The following is a 25,620-nucleotide window of genomic DNA, read 5'->3' as shown; positions in this document are numbered from 1 at the left end:
CAGGAATCCCAGGGCAGGGTGTCGCAGGCTTTTCTCCTGTCCCAGCTGAGCCCCCAGCCCCCTGGCCTCCAGTGCCCTCCCTGATGTGAGACCCACTCACCCACAGGACAAGCCATCCGCAGGCCCTTTCTGGGACCATGTGCGGAGCTGGGCTTTCCTCACTTGCTGTGTGGCTTTGTCAGGTTACTTAACTTTTCTGAGCCTTTGTTCTCACTTCTGTTAATGATGATGTCAGTCTGACCTCCATGCCACGGTCATCCAGGGGTTCAGCAGGGGGAGACCCAGTCCCAGAGACCACAGTTCAAACACTTCACTGAGCAACTCCTGAGTGCGGGGCACAGGACCCAAGGATGAGTGAGCTGCTGCCTCACCCGCAAGGGCCCCCAGGCCACGGCAGAAGACAGGCCTGGCCAGGAGAGCCCTGCTCTCCGGCACTTGCCAGCCTGCCTCCTCCACGAGCTCTGCCACCTCGGGCCTACTTGAAACCTCTGTGCCTTCGCTGCCCATCTTCAGAATGGGTGATACCAGTCCCAGAGTGAGAAGCTTGCAGTGAGGGTGAAAATGAGGCATTACCTGTAGCGTGGCAGCCCTGTGCCGGGCACATAGCACACACTTGGCACGTGTCCTGGTTGTTTCCAGTGTGGTGTGGAGGGAAGGCTGGGAGCCTTCACAGAAGAGGAAACACGAATAAGGTTTGCTGCAGGGGCGGCATCCTAGAGACAGAGCGAAGCACCTGCAAAGGGGTGGAGGTGGGACCTGGCGGGGGCTTTTAGAGACATGCGAGCAGTGAGTGAAGCTGGAGTGAGCGGGTGGGGTGCAGGGGAGATGGAGGGAGGACTCTGTGTGCCCTCCTCGAGTGCTTGGGCTTCATCCTGATGGAGGCCCACAGCAGGATTTTTTTTTTTTTTGAGACGAGAGTCTCGCTCTGTCACCCAGGCTGGAGTGCAGTGGCGCAATCTCAGCTCACTGCAATGTCTGCCTCCCGGGTTCAAACGATTCTTCTGCCTCAGCCACCCAAGTAGCTGGGATTACAGGTGTGCACCACCACACCGGGCTAATTTTTGTATTTTTAGAAGAGACGGGGTTTCACCATGTTGGTCAGGCGTGTCTCGAACTCTTGACCTCATGATCCACCCGCCTCAGCCTCCCAAAGTGCTGGGATTACAGGCATGAGCCACCGCACCCAGCCCCACAGCAGGATTTTAAACAGAACGGTGATGTAGACGTGACTCCTTCCTGTGCCGGCTGCCGTGGAGCATGGAGCCAAGCCTGAAGCTGCCAGAGCCTGGCTGCTCGGGTTGCAAAGCTCCATCTTCTCCTGAGCATGATCCTCTCCTCCTGTAAATCCTTAGCGAGCCTTTGGGTCTAACCTACCCACTCCCTTTGGAAAAAGGTGGGGTTTGAAACATGTTTGTGGCGCTTCATTAGCCAGTGAGGTGGGAGTTCCCATAAGTCTTTCTCTGTATTTAAAATTTGTACCTTTTTTTTGGCATTAGTGCATTTTTATTGATTTTTATTTTTTTTGGTAGAGACGGAATCTCTCTATGTTGCCCAGGCTGGTCTCAAGCAGTCCGCCTGCCTCAGCCTCCCCGTGTTGGGATTGTAGGTGTGAGCCACCGCACCCAGCCTAAAATTTGTACCATTTTTTTTTTTGAGATGAAGTCTCACTCTTGTCCGCCAGGCCGGAGTGCAATGACGTGATCTTGGCTCACTGCAACCTCCGCCTCCTGAGTTCAAGTGATTCTCCTGCCTCAGCCACCTGAGTAGTTGGACTTACAGGCACCTGCCACAGGCGCCCAGCTAATTTTTATATTTTTTAGTAGAGACTGGGTTTCACCATGTTGGCCAGGCTGGTCTCAAACTCTTGACTTCAGGTGATCTGCCCGCCTAAGCCTCCCAAAGTGCTGGGATTACAGGAGTGAGCCACTGTGCCTGGCCAAATTTGTACCTTTAAAGGACAAAACTCTAACCATTTTTGAGCATTTTGGACATAAATAGTCTTAACCATGTATTGTACATGTTCCTGCCTGATTAAATATTGTGCACTGAGTATATTGAGCATTTTTCACAGCCCAGGGTTCTTCAAATCATGCCAGTGACCTCAGACACAGAACAAGCCCACTCAGCTTCGGGGACCCCCAGCCTGGGAGGTTAGCAGGTGAGGGATGGGTTAGCTGAGCCCACAGGAAGATTCCCGCCCTGACCCACCACTGCTGTTGGGCAGGAATCTGGTTGTGACCCTGAGCAACCAGTGTCCTGTGGCCGAGCCTTGGTTCCCTCCCTGTGAAGTGGGGCTGTTGGAAGGATTTGGTGGTCCCACACATAGCCTGGAGCCTGCTGGACGGCAGGCGGAGATTGTCTCATTGGCTTCCTCCGCGGCGCCGGCAGTCTGCAGCTGCTGGAGCGGCAGGTGGTGGGTGGAGAGCAGGCCAAGAACAAGGACCTGAAGGAGAAGCACAAGCGGCGCAAGCGGTACGCAGACGAGCGCAGGAAGCAGCTGGTGGCCACGCTGCAGAACGCGGATGAGGACAGCAGGGACTGGGTGCTGCTCAATGTATACGACTCCATCCAGGAGGAAGTGTGGGCCAAGCACAAGCTGCTGGAGAAGATGCAGAGGAAGGTGAGGCCTGGGGCAGCCCCCAGCCGGGCTCCTAGAGGTGGGCGAGACCCTCGGATCCAGGCATCACTACACCTGTGGGAAGCCTGGCAGCCCTCTACTTTTTACACAGCACGCAGGCATTTATTATTATTATTATTATTTTTGAGACAGAGTCTCCCTCTGTCGCCCGGGCTGGAGTGCAGTGGCTCGATCTTGGCTCACTGCAACCTCTGACTCCCGGATTCAAGTGATTCTCCTGCCACAGCCTCCCAAGTAGCTGGGACTACAGGCACACACCACCACGCCTGGCTAATTTTTGTATTTTTAGTAGAGACAAGGTTTCACCATGTTGATCAGGCTGGTCTTGAACTCCTGACCTCATGATCCACCCTCCTTGGCCTCCCAGAGTGCTGAGATTTCAAGCATGAGCCACCACACCTGGCCAGCATTTATTATTTACTTTTAGGGACAGGATCTCTCTCTGTCACCCAGGCTGGAGTGCAGTGTACAATCAGCTCACTGCAGCCTCCACCTCCCAGACTCAAGCCATCTTCCTGCCTCAGCCTCCTAAGTAGCTGAGACTACAGGTGTGTGCCACCACGCCTGGCTAATGTTTTTAATTTTTTGCAGAGACAGGGTCTCACCATATTGCCCAGGCTGGAACGCGTTTATTAAGTGCCTACTGTGTGACACACCCTGTTCCGATGCTGGCAGGCAGAGCAGTCACAGCGATGGATTATGTCCCTGTCGTCATGGAGCTTGCCTCCTAGTGTGTGTGTTATGTGTGTGTGTGTAGGCATGTGTGTATGTTGCGTGTGTGCATGCATGTGTGTATGTGTTGTGTAAGAAATAACACAGTGGAGAAGTAAGCAAGAGAATATGAAGGAGTGGTCAGTACTGTGAAGAGAATGCCAGGGCAAGACAACTCTGTTTTTGTGTTTTCATTTTTGTTAATGATTAAGTGCACAAATTACAAATGCACAACTTGATTCATTTCTTCTTTATTTTTTTGAGACAGAGTCTCGCTCTGTCACTCAGGCTGGAGTGCAGTAGTGCTGTCTTGACTCACTGCAACCTCCACCTCCCGAGTCCAAGCGATTGTCCTGCTACAGCCTCCCGATTAGCTGGGATTACAGGCGTGCACCACCACGCCCAGCTATTTTTTATATGTTTAGTAGAGATGGAGTTTCACCATGTTGGCCAGGCTGGTTTCCTGACCTCAAGAGATCCTCCCGTCTCTGCCTCCCAAAATGGTGGGATTACAGGCGTGAGCCACCGGGCCCGGCCCTACATCCTTCTTTACTAACCAAACTGTACCTGCTGTTTGTGGAAACAGACTGTGCACCTGGGTGTCTTGGTGGGGCTCAGAGTGGTTCCAGCTGGGGCTGGCAGTCACCTGTGCTCAGGAGGGACCAGGGGACCAGTCTGGCAGACTTGAGCAGGAGACCAAAGGAATCGGAACCCTTGATCAGATCAAGGTGGGTCTTACTCTTAGGTCCAGTGTTTGTCACACCGTAACACAGGGCTGTGGCAGTGGGAGAGTGAGGATCATCAGGTCAGAGAGTTTGGGCCTGTTGCCCTCCTTGGAGAAGTCACTTGTGCAATTCTGTGAGTTCCTTTAGAACTGTGATGTTGGGTCTACGGCCATACCACCCTGAACGCAACCAATCTCGTCTGATCTCGGAAGCTAAGCAGGGTCGGGCCTGGTTAGTACTTGGATGGGAGAACTGTGATGTTGGATGTGGGGACTTCTCAAAGGCTCCAGAATAAAATGTACAATGAGGGTAGTGACAGGGCTGCCTGTTGGAGTTGCTGATCGACTTTTCCCCTACATTTTGCAGGGCTGGGGGGACACAATTAGGTGCTCATTTAAATGCTGGGTGGAGAGGCAGCAGGGTGATTGCACGGCTGGAAGGATGGGTGGGTGTGAGAGAAGGTGGATGGATGGAGAGAAGGATGGCTGGATGGATGGTGGGGATGAGAATGGATGGCTGATCAGGCCAATGAACAGGCGATGCTTGGCTGTCGGCAGGACAGTGAGTGGACAGGGTGGTTAGACGGAAGGGGACGTATCTTTCCCTGCTCACTGCTTGTCGTCCTTTGCTTTCAGCTTCGGGCTGCAGAGGTGGAGATCAAGGACCTGCAGTCCGAGTTTCAGCTGGAGAAGATCGATTACTTGGCCACCATTCGCCGGCAGGAGCGCGACTCCATGCTCTTGCAGCAGCTCCTGGAGCAGGTGCAGCCCCTGATTCGCAGGGACTGTAACTACAGCAACCTTGAGAAGATTCGGCGTGAGTCCTGCTGGGATGAACATAACGGCTTCTGGAAGATCCCACAGCCCGCCATCATCAAAACCAGCCTCCCAGTAGGTCAGGAGCTTGGCTGGCCCTTGCCCTTCCCTCCCTCCTTCACGGTTCACTATCCTGCAGACTGGCAGGGAGCGTGGGCCTCTCCTTGCAGACTGTGGGTGTAGCAGACACGTGACCCTGGGTAGCTGACACATCGGGACTCTGAGAAAGCAGTGTGTTCTGGAGGCAGACGGATGTGGGTTGGGATTCTGGCAGCACCATTTCCTGTGTGACCTTTTTGGGACTCGGTGTCCTCATCTGTGAAATTGGGGTGAATAACAGCACCTTTCTTAAAGTTGCTGTAAGGCTTGAAATGTGTTAATAGGCCAGGTGCAGTGGCTCATGCCTGTAATCACTTTGGGAGGCTGGAGCTGGTGGATTGCTTGAATCCAGGAGTTTGAGACCAGCCTGGCCAACATGGTGAAACCCTGTTTTTAAAAAAGAATACAAAAATTAGCCAGGCATCTAATGTGGTGAAACCTGGTCTCTACTAAAAATACAACAATCAGCCAGGCGTGGTGATGGGCGCCTGGAATCCCAATCACCTGGGAAGCTGAGGCAGAAGAATCGCTTGAAGCCGGGAGGCGGAGGTTACAGTGAGCCAAGATCGTGCCATTGCATTCCAGCTTGGGCAACAGAATGAGACTTTGTCTCAAAAATTAGACAGGTTTGGTGGTGCATACCTGTAGTCCCAGCTACTTGGGGGACTGAGGCAGGAGGATCGCTTGAGCTCAGGAAGTCAAGGCTGCAGTGAGCAAAGATCGTGCCCCTGCACTCCAGCTTGGGTGACAAAGTGAGACCCTGTCTCAAGACAAATAACCACCCCCCAAAAAACCAGAAATGGATTAATACACATAAAACCCTTAGAGCAGTCCCTGGCACATAGCGAGTGCTTGCTATGTTGGCATTACCCTAATCAGCATGGTCGCTGCTTCATCCTTACAACAGCCCTGAGAAGGACTGTTGTAAGGTTTTCTACCCATTTCACATATGAGGACACAATCTCAGAGGGTCCAGAGTCACAGTCGCAGCAGTGAGTGGGAGGACCATTGGTCGAAACCTACAGTTCAGAGTTTCAGGCCTGGTTCTACTTCCACTCTTGCTGCTGACCTCCTGTTGACCTTACAAAGATCACTGTCTCTCTCTGGGCTTCTTTACAAAGAATGGGTTTGATAAGATGACCTTGAAGGCCTTCTCGCTTCTGATGAGTCTCAGAGTAAAGCCAGGCATGCTGTGGCTTTCTCCAGCCACAGAGCTGGCTCTGCCCATGTGGGGAGCCCACAGTGCCTGCCAGGAGTCCTCCCTCTTGGTCAGAGTGTTCATCCAGGTCCGAAATCTTGGATGTTTATAGATGGCATTGACACCCTCCCTGCTGAGACCCCAGCCTGCTCCATTTCCCACATGCTCTGGGATGTAGCAGGCTTCCTGTCAGTCTCCACCCTTGCCACGGGCTTCCAAGTCCCTCGCCTGCTGTCTTGCCTGGAAGCAGGCAAGGGGCTTCTCCAGTATCTGAGCCCCTCTTGCTGTTTCTTAAAATCCTCCCTTGGCTTGGGCTGGGAAGTGTCCTCCCTGTTGAAGCCTGAGCCAGGCCTGACCCCCACCTCCACCCGCGCCCTCCTCTGGGCCTCGCACCAGGCAGCAGCGACTTCAGCTTTTGTTTTCTCACAGCAGTTTCAACTGGGCCACAGAACAACCAGCCCACAAAACCTCTGCAGCAGATAACGGCGAGCCGAACATGGTGAGGACCGTGGGAGAGGGAGTGGGGCGTTGGGGATGGGAGGGCTTTGCCCGCAGTGCCATGGGTCAGCACTACTGCAGAGAGCTGGTCTTCTACTTTCCTCCCGCCTAAGGATTAAAGAAGGGGCCAAGGCTGGATCCTTTTCACGTCCCTCCATTGGCACCTAGACCCTCAACCCCCTCTGGCCCTCATTCAAAGGCACTCACAGTCATAAAGACCAAGTTCCCGGTGGCGCATCTTGCCGGTGAAGGACAGAGGCTTCAGCCTCAAACCCAGAGGACAAGCAGCAAATTCCGGTTTCCTGGGCCCCAGCTGGTATCCTTAGACCAAAAGCGTCCTCAGAGGGTTCATGAAGCAGTAATTGAGATTCCTGTCACTTTATTTTCCTCTCTCTCATATTCTGTCTTTTTTTTTTTTTTCTTTTTCTAAGCTCAGTGGCAAGAACCTGTCTCCTATATTTCGTAGTGCAACAGAAATGCATGTTATTAAAGCAGGGGTGTTTTCTTTTTTATTTCTGGAGACAGGGTTTCACTTCATCACCCAGTCTGGAGTACAGTGGCATGATCTTGGCTCACTGCAACCTTCACCTCCTGGGTTTAAGTGGTTCTCGTGCCTCAGCCTTCTGAGTAGCTGAGATTACAGGCACCCGCCTCCATGCCTGGCTAATTTCTGTATTTTTAGTAGAAACAGGGTTTTGCTACATTGGCCAGGCTGGTCTCAAACTCCTGGCCTCATGATCTGCCTGCCTCGGACTCCCAAAGTATTGGGATTGTAGGCATGAGCCACTGTGCCCGGCCAAGCAGAGGTATTTTCAGTGAAACTCTTCAAGTTTGTTAACTTAGCTAGGAGCTGCTGTCCCCAGCAGCCACCAAAGGCTTAGACAGAAGGGCACCAGCAGGGGTCCACAGGTCCCTTGGCATGGCCTGGTCATCAAGGGTTGGATTGCAGGCACAGCTTCCATGACACAAGTCCATGAACAACGATGTGAAAGTTGTTGTTGTTTACAGAGCCTCAGGCTAGGCAGAGCCACCAGAGAGAGACCCAGGCAGCTGGACCCCCTGCTGGTGTCCTTGTGTCTGGGCCTCTGGCAGCTGCTGGGGACAGTAGCTGCAAGCTAAGTTAATAGAGAAACTCAGAGTTTGTTCAAAATAAGGGGTCAGCAAACTTTTTCTGTAAAGGACCTGATCATAAATATCTTGGGCTTTGTGAATCACATGGTTTCTGTCACAACCACTCAACTCTGCCACTATAGCACAAAACAGCCACAGGTAATACACGAATGAATGGTGTTTCAATAAAACTTTATTTACAAAAACAGTCTGCAGGCCAGATTTGGTCTGTTTGCCATAATTAGCTGATTCTACCTTAAGCCATTACAAATATTTCAGAAAACCCACGTAGAATATACCTTTATAGTTATGATAAGGCCACTCCTAGGCTAATGAATTCCAACCAAACATCTCTGGCTGAGCAACTCAGGCTGCAAGGGGCCACTCATGCTGGTCTAAAGCTTGACTGGCAGCTTCTCAAAAAAGGGCAAGTTGCTGCCAGGAAAAAAGACATTCTTAATCTGGGACCACAGAGAGGTTATGTCAGAATGCTTTCAGCTCCAAGTGATAGGGAGATGCCAAAGCAAACAATCATGAGAAAAATAGGGAATTTTTTAGTTCATGTAAATGGAGCAGTTTCAGGCATGGCTGGATCTAGGGATTGAAACAGTCGGGGTCTGTGTCTGTCTTCACCTCTTGTTCCTTCTTCCCTTGGTATGCTAGCTGCAGGCTTTCTCCATATGGCCAGAAGGATGGCTGCTGGCCATTGGTGATCCAAAAGGAAGAGAGGCCTGGTTTGTTAAAGCAACTGTCCCCAGTCGTTTTGGCACCAGGGACCAGTTCTGTGGAAGATAATTCTCCCACAGACTGGGACAGCTAGGGGGTCGGATAGTTTCAGGATGATTCAAGTGCATTACATTTAATGTGGACTTCATTTCTGTTAGTATTATATTGTAATATGTAATGAAATAATGATACAACTCACCATAATGTAGAATCAGTGGGAGCCCTGAGCTTGTTTTTCTGCAACTAGATGGCCCCATCTAGGGGTGATGGGAGGCAGTGACAGATCATCAGGCACTAGATTCTCATAAGGAGCGGGCAGCCTAGGTCCCTCACACGCACGTTCATAATAGGGTTCCTGCTCCTCTGAGAATCTGATGCCGCTGCTGATCTGACAGGAGGCGGAGCTCAGGCAATAACCGGAGTGATGGGGAGCAGCTGTAAATACAGACGAAGCTTCACTTGCTCACCTGTCGCTCACTTCCTGCTGTGCAGCCCAGTTCCTAACAGGCCATGGACTGCTACCAGTCCATGGCCTGGGGTTGGAGACCATTGTCTTAAAGAATCCCTAAACTACAGCTTGTGGAGAGATTCTGATTGGCTCTGCCTGGGTCATGGGCCTACTGTTGGACCAATTACTGTGTTTAGGAAGATGTGGTTCTGTGATTGGTGCAGTCTGGGTCATATGTCCAGCTGTGTAGCAAGCGGCTGGGAGTCACACGTAGTATTGGGCACTATGAATGCTCACTCCACTGGAACCATCAAGTGGGAGAAGGACAATTCCCTGAAAAAGGAGATTTAGACTGAAGAAAACAAGTTCCATGATAGTGGTGAAAAATAATAGCCCTTGGTGATAAAAAGATTAGTATTCCAGTTCTAATGATCACAAATGCACCTGTGAGCCAAGGATAGTATCGTATTGCCTGTTTTGTGAACAAGTCATGATAGATTTGGGGTTTGTGCATCACCCTGGCCCCTGTGGGAGCTGGCAGGACACCCTGTTTTGAGCTTTGTAGGATGGAATAAGGCCCTTCCCATCTCAAGGAAGGGGAGGTCAGGTGCAGGCTTGGCTGGAGACTGTGACTTCCCAGCCCAAGCCGCCTGGGATCCCACCCATGAGTCCAGGGTCTACGGTGTAGGATACACCAGAGTAGGCAGAGCCTGCTCCAGCCCTGTGACAACCTGGGGGAGGCTTGGGGTGGCCCCTACTGCCCCAGGATGCCAGAGGCTGCTGAGCCCTGTGCCAGGGGCACAAACGAAGGGGGTGACCATGGGCATCTGCATCTCAGCAGGAGGAGGACCGCTACAGGCTCATGCTCAGTCGGAGCAACAGTGAAAACATCGCCAGCAACTACTTCCGGTCTAAGCGGGCCAGCCAGATCCTCAGCACGGATGCCAGGAAGAGCCTCAGTGAGTGTCCCTCATTCACTGAAGGGACAGTGAGGGGACAGCCCCTCCCCTGCCCCCACCCTCTCCACATAGCTGGGAGAGGCATGAAGGGGGTAGTTTTGAAGTTGGACCTGGGTTCAGAAATTCCTTTCCCTCTCGGAGCCTCAGTTTCCTTAGCTACAAAATGAGGAGGGTAACACCAACTTCTCAGGATTAGGTGAGATAAGGTGCAGAAACACCCAGACCGGGCCCTGGTGTTCAATACAGAGTCTCTTCTTTGCTCCACCCCTGTCTCCTCTGGCACTCAGCGCATGGCTCAGAGGCCTGGCTGGGGATGCCTGGGTTTAGGTCTCACTAGTTATGCGCCAGCTTCCTGGCAAGTCACACACCAGCATTGTGACTTCCTCCAAATGAAGATTGACTTCACTTATCAAGGGCCATAAATGCAAAACACGCTTTTAAAAATTAAGCATCACTTCATTTTCTGTGCTTTTAAACTGAAAGCAAAGCCCACAGAGCTTCCAATAAAATAGCAATACAAAGCAAATCTTAGTCAGGCAAGGTAGTTCATGGCTATAATCCCAGCACTTTGACAGGCTGAGGCGGGTGGATCACTTGAGGCCAGGAGTTCAAGACCAGCCTGGCCAACATGGTGAAACCCTGTCTCTACTAAAAATACAAAATTAGCCAGGCTGTAGTGGCACGTGCCTGTAGTCCCAGCTACTCAGGAGGCTGAGGCAGGAGAATCACACCCAGGAGGCAGAGGTTGCAGTGACCCGAGACTGTGCCACTGCACTCCAGCCTGGATGACAGAGTGAGACTTTGTCTCAAAAAAAGAGTAAATTTTAGTTCCATATATTGAAGTTATTTAGGAGATAGCATGGGTAGAGTTGAGGAATGGGGGGGTGGGGCGTGGAAATAGGATTAATTGAGTGCCTGGCATTGTGCCCATGTAGCAGATGAGGAAACTGAGGCTCAGAGATGAAGCAGCTTCTCTGAGGTGACAGGAAGCAGTGGAGCTGGGCTTTGAACCCAGGCTCGTCTGGCTTGAGATCAGGCTTTGGGAAGCCCCAACTCCCAGCCCAGCCCCTTTGGATGCTGACATAGTTGCTGGGTCTCAGACCTCAGCCAGAGCAGCCTCACAGAGCCTGGGGTCCCAGCTGCAAGGCCAGGGCCTCTGGCTGGGCAGGAGGGAGGGAGCGGGGCGGGCCAGGCTCCCCACCCTCCCCACTGGGGCGTTTTCTCTCCATCCCTGCTCTCCTGACTTCCAGCACCTCTGCCCCTCTTCTCCACAGCATATCACAACTCGCCACCAGGCCTCAGCTGCCCACTCAGCAACAACCCTGCCATCCCCCCTACCCAGGCCCCTGAAATACCCCAGCCCCGGCCCTTCCGCCTTGAGTCCCTCAACATCCCTTTCACCAAGGCCAAGCGTAAGAAAAGCAAAAACAACTTTGGCAGTGAGCCTCTGTGAGCACAGCTGCCCGCCGTTGCCTGCCTTATGGGCTTCTAGAGACTACCAGGCCCTCCCAGGGCAGCCCCAGCCAGGCCTCCCCCCGACCTCCACACAGTGCTCTGGGGCCGGAGGGCTCCCTTAGCCCTGGGAAGACACATTGCCTTCCCTGTTCCCCAGAGAGCCCACCTGTGCCTGGGACAGGAGCCCCTCAGAGGCTGGACTGTCCTCTTTGGAGAGGCCTGCACCACGTCAGTGTTTCTGTCTGCTCACCTGCCACTGTGCCCACCACCCATGCCCACCACCCATGCCCACCAGTGTTGGCCTTTGCCTCAAAGCCTCGGAGCTGCTTCACGGCCTTCACCAGCCCTGGTGGAGTGGGCAGCAACTGCCAGGTGAAGGAAGCTCAATATCAGCTGGGAAGGAACTGTGCCTCTGTCTGACCGGCCCACTTCCTGAGAACTGCCCTGCTCCATGGGGTGGCACAGGGGTCCCACAGCAGCTCTTCCTGCACTGCCCACCCCTGGCTGGACTGCGGCCCAGGGAAGGCAACTCCACATTAAACTGACCAATAAACTGCTTTTAAGACAAGCTCCCCTTCTCTGACCCTCTGACAGTGTCACTTGGGGCCCCTCCCTGCCATTGTGGCCTGGCTGCCCCAGGGAAGCTCTTTCTGGAACAAGGGTTCTTTGCCTGGGACCTCCAGAGTTGCTGCAGCTCCCTACAATCGTGAGTACATTCTTCTGGGAAGAGCGTCTGGATTTTCATTAGATTCTCGAAGGATCTGTGACCCAGGAAAGCAGACCCATTGCTGTGGAAAATAGGGCCATGTCTCCCTGAGGCCAGAAAAGGGCCCAGGTTTTGACAGTCCTGGGGGCTGTGCTGGGACTGGGTGTCCTGACATAGCCAGAAATGAAACCAGGCCACCCTGTTTGTGCCCACATAGGGGGCTACCTAGGACACAGCCCTCCCCTTGCCCACAGTATCCCAGGCCTGTCCTGTGGGGGAGCCCCACTATCTAAGGGAAAAGGCTTGGACTTTGCCACAGTCCTGGAACCTCATTTCACTCTGAGCCTCATCTGTGAAATGGGGATAACACCCGCCTCATAGGGTTAATGTGAAGATTAAATGAGATAGTACTTAAAGCGTACCTCATAGGGTTAACGTGAAGATTAAATGAGATAGAATGTAAAGCTCCTGGGGCATAGCAGGTGCTCTGTGTTAGTCCTCCTCCTGCCTATTTCGGATCAGTTTCCACAAGCCATATGCCTGGGCCAAGGAGCTCACACTCTTGAGAAGCTGGGGTGGGGGTGCTTAGACAACCACAGAGATGTCCAGCCAGAGGCAGGTGGCAGTGCCTCCTGAGTCAGAGCAGATGAGATCAGGACTTTAAAAAATTATTTTTTTGAGACAGAGCCTAGCTCTGTTGCCCAGGCTGGAGCGCAGCTGTTCAGAGGTTTAAGATGGGGGTGTAAGGAGGGTGCTTCTGGTGGAGAGCACTGCATAGCAAAAGGCAGGAGGTGTGGAACTCAGAGTGTTAAAGGCTGGGCCATTCCTGTTCCATGGAAGCCCTGAGCAAGGACTGAGAGGGGAGGAGGCTGCTGAGATGAGTGTAGGTGGAGACCTGAGAGCGAAGAGTCTTGGGGTGTCCCTGAGCTGTGACAGACTCCTAAAAAGTTTAACACCATTGGCTCTGAATTGGAGGTGGGTGGATGTGGTACTGTGTCGAGGGTGGAAGGGCTGGGCTTGGGAGCAAGAATTAGGGTGCAGGAGCCAGGGGCCAGAGGCTCAACTTGGGGTGGAGCCAGTGGGAATGGAGAGCAAGTCGAGTCTGTTAAGAAGATGCAGGGAGGGAGGTTTTGATTTTTGCCCCATTCTTGGGTTGGTGGACAAGTGTCAGAAAGGAACTGCTACCTTCTCTCTCTCCAATTGCTGTCACCATTGGCCTAAGGATTGTGGTTGGGACCCAGAGGACAGTGGACGCCTTGGAGCTGCTTGTGGTAGTTTTTACTTAGATCCTTGGTAGACAAAGGCAGCTCTGAGGTGACCGGGGTGGCTTCTGTATTAACCTAGAAGAGCTCGGAGCCCACGTTACTGGATGGATGTTCAGTCTGGCCCGGCGCTAAGAGCTTCAGAATCTGCCTGGTTCCTCCCAAGAGCACAGAGATGAGATAATTAGATGGCTGTTCCTAAGGCACACAGATATGCAGCGGAGCTGGACCTCGTCCTTAGCCTTATTTACAGCCAGGGAAACCGTCCTGAAGAGAAGTGCAATGCCCGAGTAATGGCTAGTGAGGGATGCAGCTTGGAAATTGAACCATCGCTAGGCTAGTCCACTGCCCATCCACAGTCTCCAGCGTGGGCCACCGAGCTGGGCAGGACAGGACAGGCCCGTACGTGCCATGGCCCCTGGAGCCGCGAGCGGCAGGGACGAGGCTCCAAGTGCCCTGGCCCTGATCTTATTCTTCCAACCCCTCCTCCCTAGAGATGGTGGGGGTGAGCCCAGTTCCTGGCCCCGAGCCTTTCCAGGCCCAGCGAAGATCCCGCCAGCGAGAAGATGGCTCCACACCCTGTCCAGGACGCGACTGTCAAGTCTAGGGAAGACACACTTCAGCGGGAAGCGGGCTCCCGACTAGGGGCGGGAGGCCGGCTTGGGCGCCCCGCCTCGTTGATTGGCCGAGGCTGCAGAGTTGTCTCTCTAGGATTGAGTCTTTTCTTTAGGGAGGCGGGGCCTTGATCCACTTCCACCAATAGGGTTCAAGGAATTCGCCACCCACAGGACACTTCCGGTGGTGCTCTCTGCTCCTTACCGCCAAAGCTCCGACTCCGGAAGCCCAGCTCCGGCGTATGCCTATCACTTCCGGGTGATGCTCCACGGCCACTAGCCGCGATTGGGCTACCGTAGACGGGGTACTTCCGGTGTCCAGGTGCTCGGTTCTTTGGCAGGCGGAGGAAGATGGAGCCCAGCACCGCCGCCCGGGCTTGGGCCCACTTTTGGCTGCTGCTGCCGTTGCTTGGCGCGGTTTGCGCCAGCGGACCCCGCACCTTAGTGCTGCTGGACAACCTCAACCTGCGGGAGACTCATTCGCTTTTCTTCCGGAGCCTGAAGGGTGAGAGCGGGGTCCGAGGGGGCGGCGTGTAGGGGCCTGGGGTTGGAACGGCATCGAGGGCATTGACCATTCTCCTTCCCACTCCCTTTCCTGGAGCAGGCCGCCCGGGTCTGGTTTGCCGCTTGGAGTGCGGGTCCGCGATGTCTGCAGCAGGGGTTTCCCTTCGCGTCCATTCTTCCTCAACTACCTGTGTTTTTCTTGTCCAGACCGGGGCTTTGAGCTCACATTCAAGACCGCTGATGACCCCAGCCTGTCTCTCATTAAGTATGGGGAGTTCCTCTATGACAATCTCATCATTTTCTCCCCCTCGGTAGAAGGTAAGGGCTCCACCTCGCCCCTAGCACTGGGATTCGAGACCCGGGACTGATGGGTTGCTTTCTTTTGGTTCTTGCCATGTCCTGGGTCACAGGATGGGTTGCCAGTCCTGGGCGCTGCTACCAGAGAAGAGGAAAATGTTAATTTCTGACCTGAGCCCAGGAGGGGACATCTTTCTAAAAGACACAGCTAAGGATTGTGGGGTTAAGTGTTGCTGTAGACCATGGAACCCAGGGCCCTGCTGCTCTACTGAGAAGGGAGTTTACTCTGTAAAGGGCCTGATAGAAACATGGAAAGCTCCTGGGTTGGGTTTGCCTGGGTGGAAAAAGGAAATGGCCTGTTATTCATATGGATTGCTATAAAGAGGCATTGTGCATTGTGGCAGTTGATCTTAAAAATTCAGATAGATTCATAGTCTCAGGCTGAAAAAAGAGGCTTAGCAATTATCTACCACCCCATCCCTCCTCCCATTTGAGGCTGGATAGATACATCCAGCAGCCTAGCAGAGGGCTAGTTATTCAACAGAATGAGTATCTTGGCCAGATTATCCAGTTTATACTTGAGTATTCCTGTTTTATGAGGCAATCCAATCCACCACTGGACAATTCTGTTAAGAAGTTCTTATATTAAACAAATATTGTCTCTTGCTTTATTTTATTCTTATGCTCTCCAGCATCTTAGATAAAAAATCTAATGCTTGTCTGGCTTGGAGGCATAGCCTTCAAAAAATCATAGCTTGTTTGGTTGTTTCTCCTCCAGACTGAACATCCCCAGCTTCTTTGGCCATTTCTCTTTGGCCATACTTTTTTGATGAGCATATTAGTCATTCTCTTCTTTATTTGCTTCAGTTTATCTTTTTCTCAGAAGACACAAGTTTTCCTTGTCTGGGTAAGACAGGACCGCCTTCCTCCTTTCAGTTGATGAAGCTTAGGAAGTTCTTCATTGGTGCCCTTTTTTTTTTCTTTTTTGAGACTGAGTCTCGCTCTGTTGCCCAGGCTGGAGTGCGATGGCACGATCTTGGCTCACTGCAACCTCCACCTCCTGGGTTCAAGCAATTCTCTGCCTCAGCCTCCTGAGTAGCTGGGATTACAGGTGCCTGCCACCACGCCTGGCTAATTTTTTTTGTATTTTCATTAGAGACGAGGTTTTACCATCTTGGCCAGGCTGGTCTTGAACTCCTGACCTCGTGATCCACCCGCCTCGGCCTCCCAAAGCGTTGGGATTACGGATTACAGGCGTGAGCCACTACGTCCAGCATTTTTTTTTTTTTTTTGAGACAGCGTCTTGCTCTGTCCTCCAGGCCGAGTGCAGTGGTGCGATCATGGCTCACTGCAGCCTCGATCTCCCAGGCTCCAGTCCTCCCTCCTCAGCCTCCTGAATAACTGGGACTGAATAACTGGGATGCGGCTTCTTTATTCTCCGTAGTTCACGTGAGATTCGGTTCGCCAAATCCCTGAAGTATTTTCCTAGGCTTCTGTCACTTAACTGTGTTACTCCCAACTCCCTTGCAACAACATGTGCTTTTGGAATTGGCTTTTTGAAGGCAGGAGTAGTTAGGTAGATGTCACCCTAAATTGGTACAAGTTGAAAGCTTCAGATGACTGGGCAGGTGAATGGAGCCTTCAGTGCAGTAACTGGTGTTCGCCAAGTTTTTATTGTGTTTGAAACTTTGAAATAGGTACCATACAGTGGACTGGGTGAGATCTTAAGGACAGGGAGTCTGCCCTTGAGGAATTTGTAAGGTTTGTTCTTGGGTTCTTGCTGAGTTTAAAAAGAAGAAACTGAGGTCAGCACAAGAAGATCCAATATGAAGTGTTTATTCAGGCTCCCGGGTGAGGTTCTGCGGTCGGACAGGAGGGGCTGGAGAAGTCGTGCGGACTCCTCTCAGATGTGGGGTTTTATAGGGAGTGAAGGAGCTCGATTGGTTGTGGGAGAGCAGGACTACTATTGGGTAAGGTTACAAGCCTTTGTTTGCATACAGGACTTGGCTGCTATTGATTAGAATTACTCAGCTGCTATTGGCTAGAAAGACTCGGCTGCTATTGGCTAGAAAGACTTGGCTGCTATTGGCTAGAATCACAAGACCCCGCTTGCATACTGGGTTCTTTAAGGGAAGGCCAGGCTGTGTGAGAAGGGGAGAAGGGAATATGTCCGAGCATGTCCGAGCTTTCGGAAAAAAAAGTGGGGGGGGGTTGTGTGCGTCCGAGCTCCCGGCAAGGCAACTGGCCTTACAGAACTCTTTCAGTCTGTTTTTGAGGAAATAAAAATAAAGGCTTGAAATGAGTTACCAAACCCTGTGTCAGGGTGTAAGATGAAGTGGAGGCACTGTCGGCTCGTATAGGTTGGAAGGAAAGAAGCAGTGAATGAGACCGATCGGGAGAGGGCTGACAGAGGATACTGTTGGTGTGAGAAACGGCAGAGAGGGTAAAACAGTGTTTCCCAAACTTTAGTCATTTGCACACGTCCTTCATGATTTTTACCATATTATATATCTTCTGTGCTAATAAATACCTAATATTTGTCTTCAAATTGACCTGCTTTGGAAAAAAAAAAAAAAAAAAGGCCAGGTATGATAGCTTATCCCTGTAATCCCATCACTTTGGGAGGCCAAGGCAGAAGGATTGCTTGAGTCCAGGAGTTTCAGACCAGCCTGGGCAACATAGTGAAACCTCGTCTCTACAAAAAGTGAACAAAATTAGCCAGGTGTGGTGGCGCATGCCTGTAGTCCCAGCTTCTGGGGAAGCTGAGGTAGGAGGATTGCTGAGCCCTGGTGGTCAAGGCTGCAGTGAGCTGAGATCATGCCAACTGCACTCCAGCCTGGGCGGCAGAGCAAGACCCTGTCTCAAAAAAAATAGAAAAGAAAAACTAAAAATGTCGTTTTAAAAGGGAACCAATAGTGAACCCAGAATCACTACTGAAAATGGAAATCCAGTGTCGTCACTCGATGTACGTAGAAGGTAACTATAAATAGAATAAAAACAACCCCCTTAAGTTCTAGCCAGATACTGCTGCCTGCTGAAGGCTTTGAACCTGAGATTCCCTCTTGAAAAAGGAGATAAGCAAGCATTAGAAGTTCTAACATCTAGTATCAAACTAAGACATTCTCTTTGATGGAGAAAGCTTGAAAAATAAGGAAGGAGAGTAACTCTCTCTCTTTGAGATTCAAGGTTATTTAAAGCCCGGTTCCCGCATTACTGTTGCCACTTTTTCTGCCTCTGGTGGAGTGGGTTCCACACTTTGGAAGGTGCTGCTGCGAAATCCTCTCAGGCATTCCTGGGGAAAGGCTGTGGGGTACGGTTCACGGTGGGGGTTTGGTGCCTGCTCCCAGGGCCCTGCTTTGGTCCCGTGACCGCCGTCACCATCACCCTCTCAGGTGTGTGAGTGCTGGCTGGCTGCCCTCTCCATGCCCCAGTGACTTCTTTGCCCTCTCTGGCATCGGAAGGCTCCCAGGTCACTGGCAGTCATGGCTACAAGGGAATAAATTTTCAGCGCATCTTCTGTACCTGGGAGAAACTAGATCCTTGTTGTAGATGGGGAAATAGGTTCAGAAGAGTGAAGGGATTTGCCTAGTTTTTTTTTTTCCGAGATTGAGTTTTGCTGTTGTTGCCCAGGCTGGAGTGCCATGCGTGATCTCAGCTCACTGCAATCTCTGCTTCCCAGGTTCAAGTGATTCTCTTGCCTCAGCCTCCAAGTAGCTGGGATTACAGGCATGTGCCACCACGCTTGGCTTTTTTTTTTTTTTTTTTTGTATTTTTAGTAGAGATGGGGTTTCTCCATGTTGGTCAGGCTTGGTCTCAAACTCCCGACCTCAGGTGATCCGCCCACCTCAGCCTCCCAAAGTGTTGGGATTACAGGCGTGAGCCACTGTACCTGGCGGGATTTGCCTAGTTTTAACCCCAGGTGGTCTCAGTTTCAAAGCCCGTGTTCTGTCTACTCTATAAAAGTTTCTCAACATGTGCACTCTTGACGTTTCAGACTGGATAATTTTTTACAGTGAGGCTGTCCTGCGTACTGTAGCGTGTTTAGCAGTGCCCCAGGCCTCGGCCCACTAATGCCAGTAGCCACCTCCCTGTTACTGTGACAGTGAAGAAATGTCTCCCGACATTGCTCTGAGGGGCAGAATCGCCCAAGATTGCAAACCACTGCACTGTGCCGTAGGCTACTTTTGGAATGTCTAGGACTGCCTGGCCTCTCCGAAGGAGAGTGGAGAGATGGATTTTTGAATGTAGCATGAGAGGTAGAGGTAGAAAAAAGAGGAGTCTCTGAGTATGCCTGAAGGTCAGTTAAGGCGCTTTTTATTTTCTGTTGAGGATTACCCCTCAAAAACAGGGCTCTTCTCATATTTAGATCTTTACAAAGTCGTTTGATGGACTCATTTCCACCTGCTACTGGGGGTCTAATGACACACTTCTGTGTCCAGTCTCAGTAAATTGGCACATCCATCCTTCCGCTTGTTCAGCCAGGCCCCTTGGCACTGTTCTAATGCCCCTGTAGAACCATCAGCAGGCCCTGCGGCTGTGCCATCAGAAGGCATGGAAGCCTGCCACTCCTCCCTCCGTTTCTGCTCCAAGGTTGACTCAGCGCTCTTCACTGCCTAGATTTTCACAGTGGCCTTCTCACCCATCACCATAGCCACTCTTACCCTCAAACCCTAGTCTCTACCCCGCCGCCGGGATCGTCCTTGAAAAATAGGAATGAGATCCTGCAAGGATCCTGCTGGGAATCCTCTGGTGGCTCCCCACGGTAGAGCCTCGTGTGGGGTGCAGAGCCCTGTGCAGCCCGTGCCCTCACTTCACCCGGCCATGCCTCCTGCTGCTCACTCCTTTCTCTCTAGCTAAGCTGCACTGGGCCCCTTGCTGGTGACCATGTCCACCCACCTTGGGGACTTTGCACCTGGTGTTCGCTATGCTGGGAATCCTCTTACCCCACAGACTGCCTGGCTCACTCTTACATCTCAGATGTCACTTGTCAGGTCTTCCCTGAACAACCTTGGCCTAAGAGCTCCCCTCCCACATTGTCCACTTTGTTTTTCTTCTCGGCTCACAGGAATTCCTTGTTTAATGAGAAAATGGATTACTGAGACTCCCTTCATGACCTTAGGTTCAACATCAGAGTATACTTCGGGGAGACTCTGGAGCCTCAGTAGCCCCACCCAGTGCTAGTTTTAGAAGCTTATGGCAGTAGTCACATGACCCAATTAATTGACCAAAAAAGGATAGGATCTCACAGTTACAAATGTTACAAATTAATGAGCCCTTTTGGTGATCACTTTTTATAAAGCAGTGCACTGGGTGGCTCTGTTGGGGATGTCAGGATAGAATCTGTAGGATTCATAGGGGAAAAATTGACTCATGCCAGACCAGGGAGTACTGGTATCAAGTGATGGCATCACCCCGAGATGCAGAAGTGCTCTTCCTCAAACCATTTGGACGGAGTGGAATTGACAGGCTCTGGAAACTGGCTCCAGTCATCAATGTCACTAGCATGAAAGGTGCAGGTGATGAGCCTGACCCAAGCTGTTTCATGAAATATGGGCAGTGCGACATGCCTAAATGCATATTTCCTGTGTGACTTGAAATACACACAGCTTGTTTGACCAGTGTTATTAGTAGATGTTTGACCATTTCCTCCAAACCTCCAGAAGTTTCTAAGTCCAAGCCATCATTTTGAGTCTTCACGCTGGGAGGATGACCCTTTCTGGGATGTGGTGTGGGAAGCCTCTCCCTTATTGTGGCCTCCAAAGGGTGCTTCTCTGCCAGTGATCATGGCCGCTCTGCCCTTCCTGTCCCCTCCCTGCCAGTGTCAGAGGAGCAGAGAGAGGAGACCTCTGGGTCACTGTGTCTGGTGCCTGCTTTCAGATTTTGGAGGCAACATCAACGTGGAGACCATCAGTGCCTTTATTGACGGTGGAGGCAGTGTGCTGGTAGCTGCCAGCTCAGACATTGGTGAGTCCGACCTGGGAGGTTCTGGTGCTTTCTACTCTTCCAGGGAGTTGGAGAGATTTTCAAACAGAAGCTGCCAAATTAGCATTGACTGGGTGGGCCTTAGCTTGGGAGTCGGTGAGGGAACTGTTTTATTAGTTCAGATTCTGACTCCTGGAGGCAGAATAACATGCTGCTGTCCAGGGCTCCATTTGGGGCTGCTGGGCACTGGGGCTGACTGGCAGAGAGGGAGTCACAAGGAAGCCAGGACACTTGGCCCAAGGTCCCCGGTAAGGGCTTAGCCAGGTGTCTTTTGGGTCTGTGCAGGTGACCCTCTTCGAGAGCTGGGCAGTGAGTGCGGGATCGAGTTTGACGAGGAGAAAACGGCTGTCATTGACCATCACAACTATGACATCTCAGACCTCGGCCAGGTAATCAGGCTGTCACCTTCCAGGTTTCAGGCACATATGGCAAAACTCGGCTTAGCCAAAAACCGAGAGGGAGTGAGGAGGTACGCCCTGACTTGGGGAACTTTTTCCTCACCACCCTGCTTTCTGCCTGCTCTTTGCAGCATACGCTCATCGTGGCTGACACTGAGAACCTGCTGAAGGCCCCAACCATCGTTGGGAAATCATCTCTAAATCCCATCCTCTTTCGAGGTGTTGGGTGCGTGAGTAGGGAGAGGCTAGCAGAAACCTGGGGGAAGAAGGGGTCACTTAATTTTTTTTGGGAAATCAAGCCAGAATTGTAATTATTTGGGGGTATATAAATGAGATTTATTATATTAAGCCAAGGCCGAGTGCAGTGACTCACTCCTGTAATCCCAGCACTTTGGGAGGCCTAGGCAGGAGGATTGCTTGAGGCCAGGAGTTTGAGACCAGCCTGGGCAACGTAGTGAGACCTTCTCTCTTAAAAAAAAAAGTTGGCCGGGCATGGTGGCTCACACCTGTAATCCCAGCAGTTTGGGAGGCTGAGGTGGGCAGATCACCTGAGGTCAGGAGTTCAAGACCAGCCTTGCCAATATGGTGAAACCCTGTCTCTACTAAAAATAAAAATTAGCCAGGCGTGGTGGTACGTGCCTGTAGTTCGAGCTACTAGGGAGGCCAAGGCAGGAGAATTCCTTGAACCCAGAAGGCAGAGGTTGCAGTGAGTCAAGATTGTGCCACTGCAGTCCAGCCTGGGGGACAGAGCGAGATCTGTCTCAAAAAAAAAAAGTCAAACTCCATTTTTATAGCAAGACAAGAGCTAAGTGGTTGGCAGTTAAGAAAAAAGGATTCATTCCTGGGAAGAACTGGCTTGGGGATCCCGTGTCCTGGGGCTCAGTTCCTGGGGCCAGTGCTGGGCTGCTCTCGTCCTGCTGCAGGATGGTGGCCGATCCTGATAACCCTTTGGTGTTGGACATCCTCACGGGCTCTTCCACCTCTTACTCCTTCTTCCCAGACAAGCCTATCACCCAGGTGAGGGCCTCACAGCCTTGAGGCTTCGAAATAAGAATGAAGCAGAACAGCACATTTGGCTGAGGCGGAGGAAATGACTGGTTGATGGGGTGTGGCATGGGCAAAAGCCCTGTGGTCTCAGGCTCCCCTTCAGGTAGGGCCAGGGTCATTTTGGTCTGGCTCGCTGTCCTCTTGCTCGGGAGGCATGGCAACCTTCCCTGACTTGGAACCGCCTGGGTAACAACCTCGTTCTGTTCCCAGTATCCGCATGCGGTGGGGAAGAACACCCTCCTCATTGCTGGGCTCCAAGCCAGGAACAATGCCCGAGTCATCTTCAGCGGCTCCCTCGACTTTTTCAGCGACACCTTCTTCAACTCAGCAGTGCAGAAGGCCACGCCCGGCTCCCAGAGGTAACTGCCGGGAGACTTAGGGGCCCGGTATTTAGGTGGTTCAGTCTTTGTATATGGGGAGGACTCAGAAGGGAGAGGAGGGGGCTTTTAGCTAAAAGTGTCAGAGGCTGAGTGTTTCAGGTGCTGTCAGATTATTTCAGGACTTTATTGCTATATTGCTGGTATTGACACTTCCAATTTTCTTTTTCTTTTTCTTTTTTTTTGAGACGGAGTCTTGCTCTGTTGCCCAGGCTGGAGTGCAGTGACATGATCTCGGCTCACTGCAACCTCCGCCTCCTGGGTTCAGGTAATTCTGCCTCAGCCTCCCAAGTAGCTGGGATTACAGGTATCCACCACCATGCCCGGCTAATTTTTTTGTATTTTTAGTGGAGACGGGGTTTCATCATATGGGCGAGGCGGGTCTCAAACTCCTGACCTTGTGATCCTCCCGCCCCGGCCTCCCAGAGTGCTGGGATTACAGGCATGAGCCACCATGCCCGGTCGGCACTTACAATTTTCTATAGTAGTAGTGCCTTATCTTGAGGTCCCTAACCCCTGACCTCCACTGTTGCTTTTAGAAAGTTGTGTGTTTGTTGTGCAAATGACACCCAGCGCACCACCCCCCATATCTTTTCATTCGTTTCTGTGTTCCCTTTAATCATGGGTCCCTTGGTGCCCAAGGCCTACAGGCAGAACTTCGTTAGGGCACTGTCATGGTGGACGTTAGTGTCCTGCCCGTCAGGCACCACTGGAAAAAAGGTGGCTCTGGTGCTCAGACTTCTCCTGTTTCCCTCCTGCAGGTATTCCCAGACAGGCAACTATGAGCTAGCTGTGGCCCTCTCCCGCTGGGTGTTCAAGGAGGAGGGTGTCCTACGTGTGGGGCCTGTGTCCCATCATCGGGTGGGCGAGACAGCCCCACCCAATGCCTACACTGTCACTGACCTAGTGGTAAGAGGTGCTTGGGGTGTGAGGGCCCCAGGGTTCTGCCAAGCTGACTGAGCTCAGCTCAGAAGTACTTATCGAATATTTCTGTGTTGACCTAAAGGGCATAAATAAAGATAAATAAGTTAATCCCTACACCTAAGCAGGCCAGGTGAGATGCAGAGCCTGGTACGAAAACTGATGTCCTAATGGGAGCACTTCTTCTGAAGAGGTGTGTGTATTTGCTATAGGGGGCAGCAGTGGGAGGGGCTTCACTGATTAACTCTGCCCAGAAAGTTGGATTTACAAGAGAAACAACGTTTCAGTTAGATCATTAGGATGAGTTTGTTAGGGGAGAGAAAGGGAATATGGAAGCATGAATGCTTGAAAGTGTCTGGCACATTCTGAGTCAGGAAGGTGGTTGGGTCCAGACTTCGATGGGCCATGAATACTGTGCGAAGGAATCTGGGCCTGCAAAGAAGAAGCAGAGCTGCTGTGTCGGGGGCATTAACCTTGCTGAGGAGAAAGACTGGTTACCGATCAGGGCTGGGTGGCAGGGGCATCTGCAGGTCTTCTGAACTCCTGGGCGCTCCTGCCATGTGCACTGGGGGGGAATTAAGTGCAGCTCTGCCTGCAGGTGGTGGCACACCTCCAGTCACGGCCAGCCCTGGCTAACCTGGCCTTTTATCGCAGGAGTACAGCATCGTGATCCAGCAGCTCTCAAATGGCAAATGGGTCCCCTTTGACGGTGATGACATTCAGCTGGAATTCGTCCGCATCGATCCTTTTGTGAGGACCTTCCTGAAGAAGAAAGGTGAGTGCAGCTCCTACACGAGGATGCTGCCGGAAACCGCCCCGGGCCTCACTTGCTCTCCAGAGGCCCAACCGGGAAAGGCTCTGGGAAACCCCTCCCGGTTATTCGTGTTGGTTCTTCCACAGGTGGCAAATACAGCGTTCAGTTCAAGTTGCCTGATGTGTACGGTGTATTCCAGTTTAAAGTGGATTACAATCGGCTAGGCTATACACACCTGTACTCTTCCACTCAGGTATGCACAGGTCACAGTCCCTGTTTTCAGCTAGCATGTGCCCTGCCCAGGCTGTGCAGCGGCCAGGACCTGCCACCTCTGTCCTCCTGCAGGTATCTGTGCGGCCACTCCAGCACACACAGTACGAGCGCTTCATCCCCTCGGCCTACCCCTACTACGCCAGCGCCTTCTCTATGATGCTGGGGCTCTTCATCTTCAGCATCGTCTTCTTGCACATGAAGGAGAAGGAGAAATCCGACTGAGGGGCCCAGAGGCCTGGGACTCCGTACGGTGTGGGAACGGGGAGCGGGGGTTGGTGTTTTTTGTTTTGCTTTGTTTAAAGCCATGGGAAAATGGCACAACTTTACCTCTGTGGGAGATGCGACACTCAGAGCCAAGGGGTGGGAGTCAGGGGATAATTTTTATGTAAGTAAGGTTTTCCACTTTGAATTGCTAAAAGTGGCATTTTTCATATGTGAAGTCACTCTTGTTTCTGAAATAGAGACGTTGCCCTCAAACTTCACCTGGCCCCTGTCCTGCTTTGCTTACGGTTGGGGATGGGGATGCTGTTTGGTGATGACTGACTGGATACAAAAAAATCCTAAAAGTGGCTTTGTGAAATTTTGCCTAAGACTGGCCTGTCTTTAACAACTGTGAAATGATGATGGTGGTGCTTCCTAAGGTCTCCTCAAAGGATACAAGAAAGCTGCTAGTAGACCGAGGGGTGGGACTCACTCACTGACATGGGAAATCTAGAAAGATGATAGCTAGAGCCGGGTAAGAGAAGAGGCTAGAACGGCTTGGTGGAAGGGAACCTTAACTGCATATGTCCACCTTGCTTTGTTTCGGCAATAGCCATGTTCTAAAAATCATGTATAAAGAAGTTGTTAGTTATATGTGAAATCTTTTCCCCAATGTTGATACCTGCCCACAAAATGTTCTCACCTTCAGCATATAAGAATCATTCTTAAAACTAAATATTCAGTTCAAGGCACATACATCGTCTGCAGTTGTAAATTTGCATTTAATATTTCACAATTCCTGTAAGAGATGCTAGTCGGAAGGGAAACCCTCAAGTTTAAATCCCCACACTTATTTACTGCTCATCATCAGTCACCTTCGCTATGCGGGATTAAGTCAGTAG

The 25,620-nt window shown here is 51.7% G+C and overlaps 2 protein-coding genes across 2 annotated transcripts in view; both read left to right on the top strand.

Moving 5' to 3' along the window:
- Positions 1–11,456, top strand: part of KIF17 (kinesin family member 17) — a 39,596-nt gene extending 28,140 nt beyond the window's left edge. The window contains 6 exon segments of the mRNA XM_064363704.1: positions 2,389–2,620; positions 4,710–4,968; positions 6,616–6,636; positions 6,639–6,685; positions 9,810–9,927; positions 11,202–11,456. Of these exon segments, the coding sequence (XP_064219774.1) occupies positions 2,389–2,620; positions 4,710–4,968; positions 6,616–6,636; positions 6,639–6,685; positions 9,810–9,927; positions 11,202–11,380 (856 nt within the window). The 3' untranslated portion in view covers positions 11,381–11,456.
- Positions 11,457–14,259: 2,803 nt separating this feature from the next.
- On the top strand, positions 14,260–24,999 carry DDOST (dolichyl-diphosphooligosaccharide--protein glycosyltransferase non-catalytic subunit). The gene is made up of 11 exons (XM_012439909.3): positions 14,260–14,469; positions 14,676–14,786; positions 20,643–20,729; positions 21,033–21,136; positions 21,277–21,371; positions 22,069–22,162; positions 22,403–22,551; positions 23,331–23,478; positions 24,145–24,265; positions 24,391–24,497; positions 24,590–24,999. Exons 1-11 carry the CDS (start codon positions 14,316–14,318, stop codon positions 24,737–24,739), a joined length of 1,320 nt encoding a protein of 439 aa, XP_012295332.2. The 5' UTR covers positions 14,260–14,315; the 3' UTR covers positions 24,740–24,999.
- The last annotated feature ends 621 nt before the right edge of the window (positions 25,000–25,620 follow it).

This window comes from Aotus nancymaae, unplaced genomic scaffold, assembly GCF_030222135.1.
Source record: "Aotus nancymaae isolate 86718 unplaced genomic scaffold, 86718_ANA_hifiasm-v0.15.2.pri h1tg000053l, whole genome shotgun sequence".
NCBI classification, from domain to species: domain Eukaryota; kingdom Metazoa; phylum Chordata; class Mammalia; order Primates; family Aotidae; genus Aotus; species Aotus nancymaae.
Note: the sequence above shows the minus strand (reverse complement) of the source record. Positions and strands in the feature narration are given on the sequence as shown.

What these genes read in the sequence shown, in the direction of transcription:
- DDOST (XM_012439909.3), top strand. Translation starts at nt 14,316, where the DNA reads ATGGAGCCCAGCACCGCCGCCCGGGCTTGGGCCCACTTTTGGCTGCTG. An exon ending in ACATCTCAGACCTCGGCCAG is followed by an intron (nt 21,137 to 21,276) that starts GTAATCAGGCTG and finishes TGCTCTTTGCAG; the next exon opens with CATACGCTCATCGTGGCTGA. An exon ending in GCCACGCCCGGCTCCCAGAG is followed by an intron (nt 22,552 to 23,330) that starts GTAACTGCCGGG and finishes TCCCTCCTGCAG; the next exon opens with GTATTCCCAGACAGGCAACT.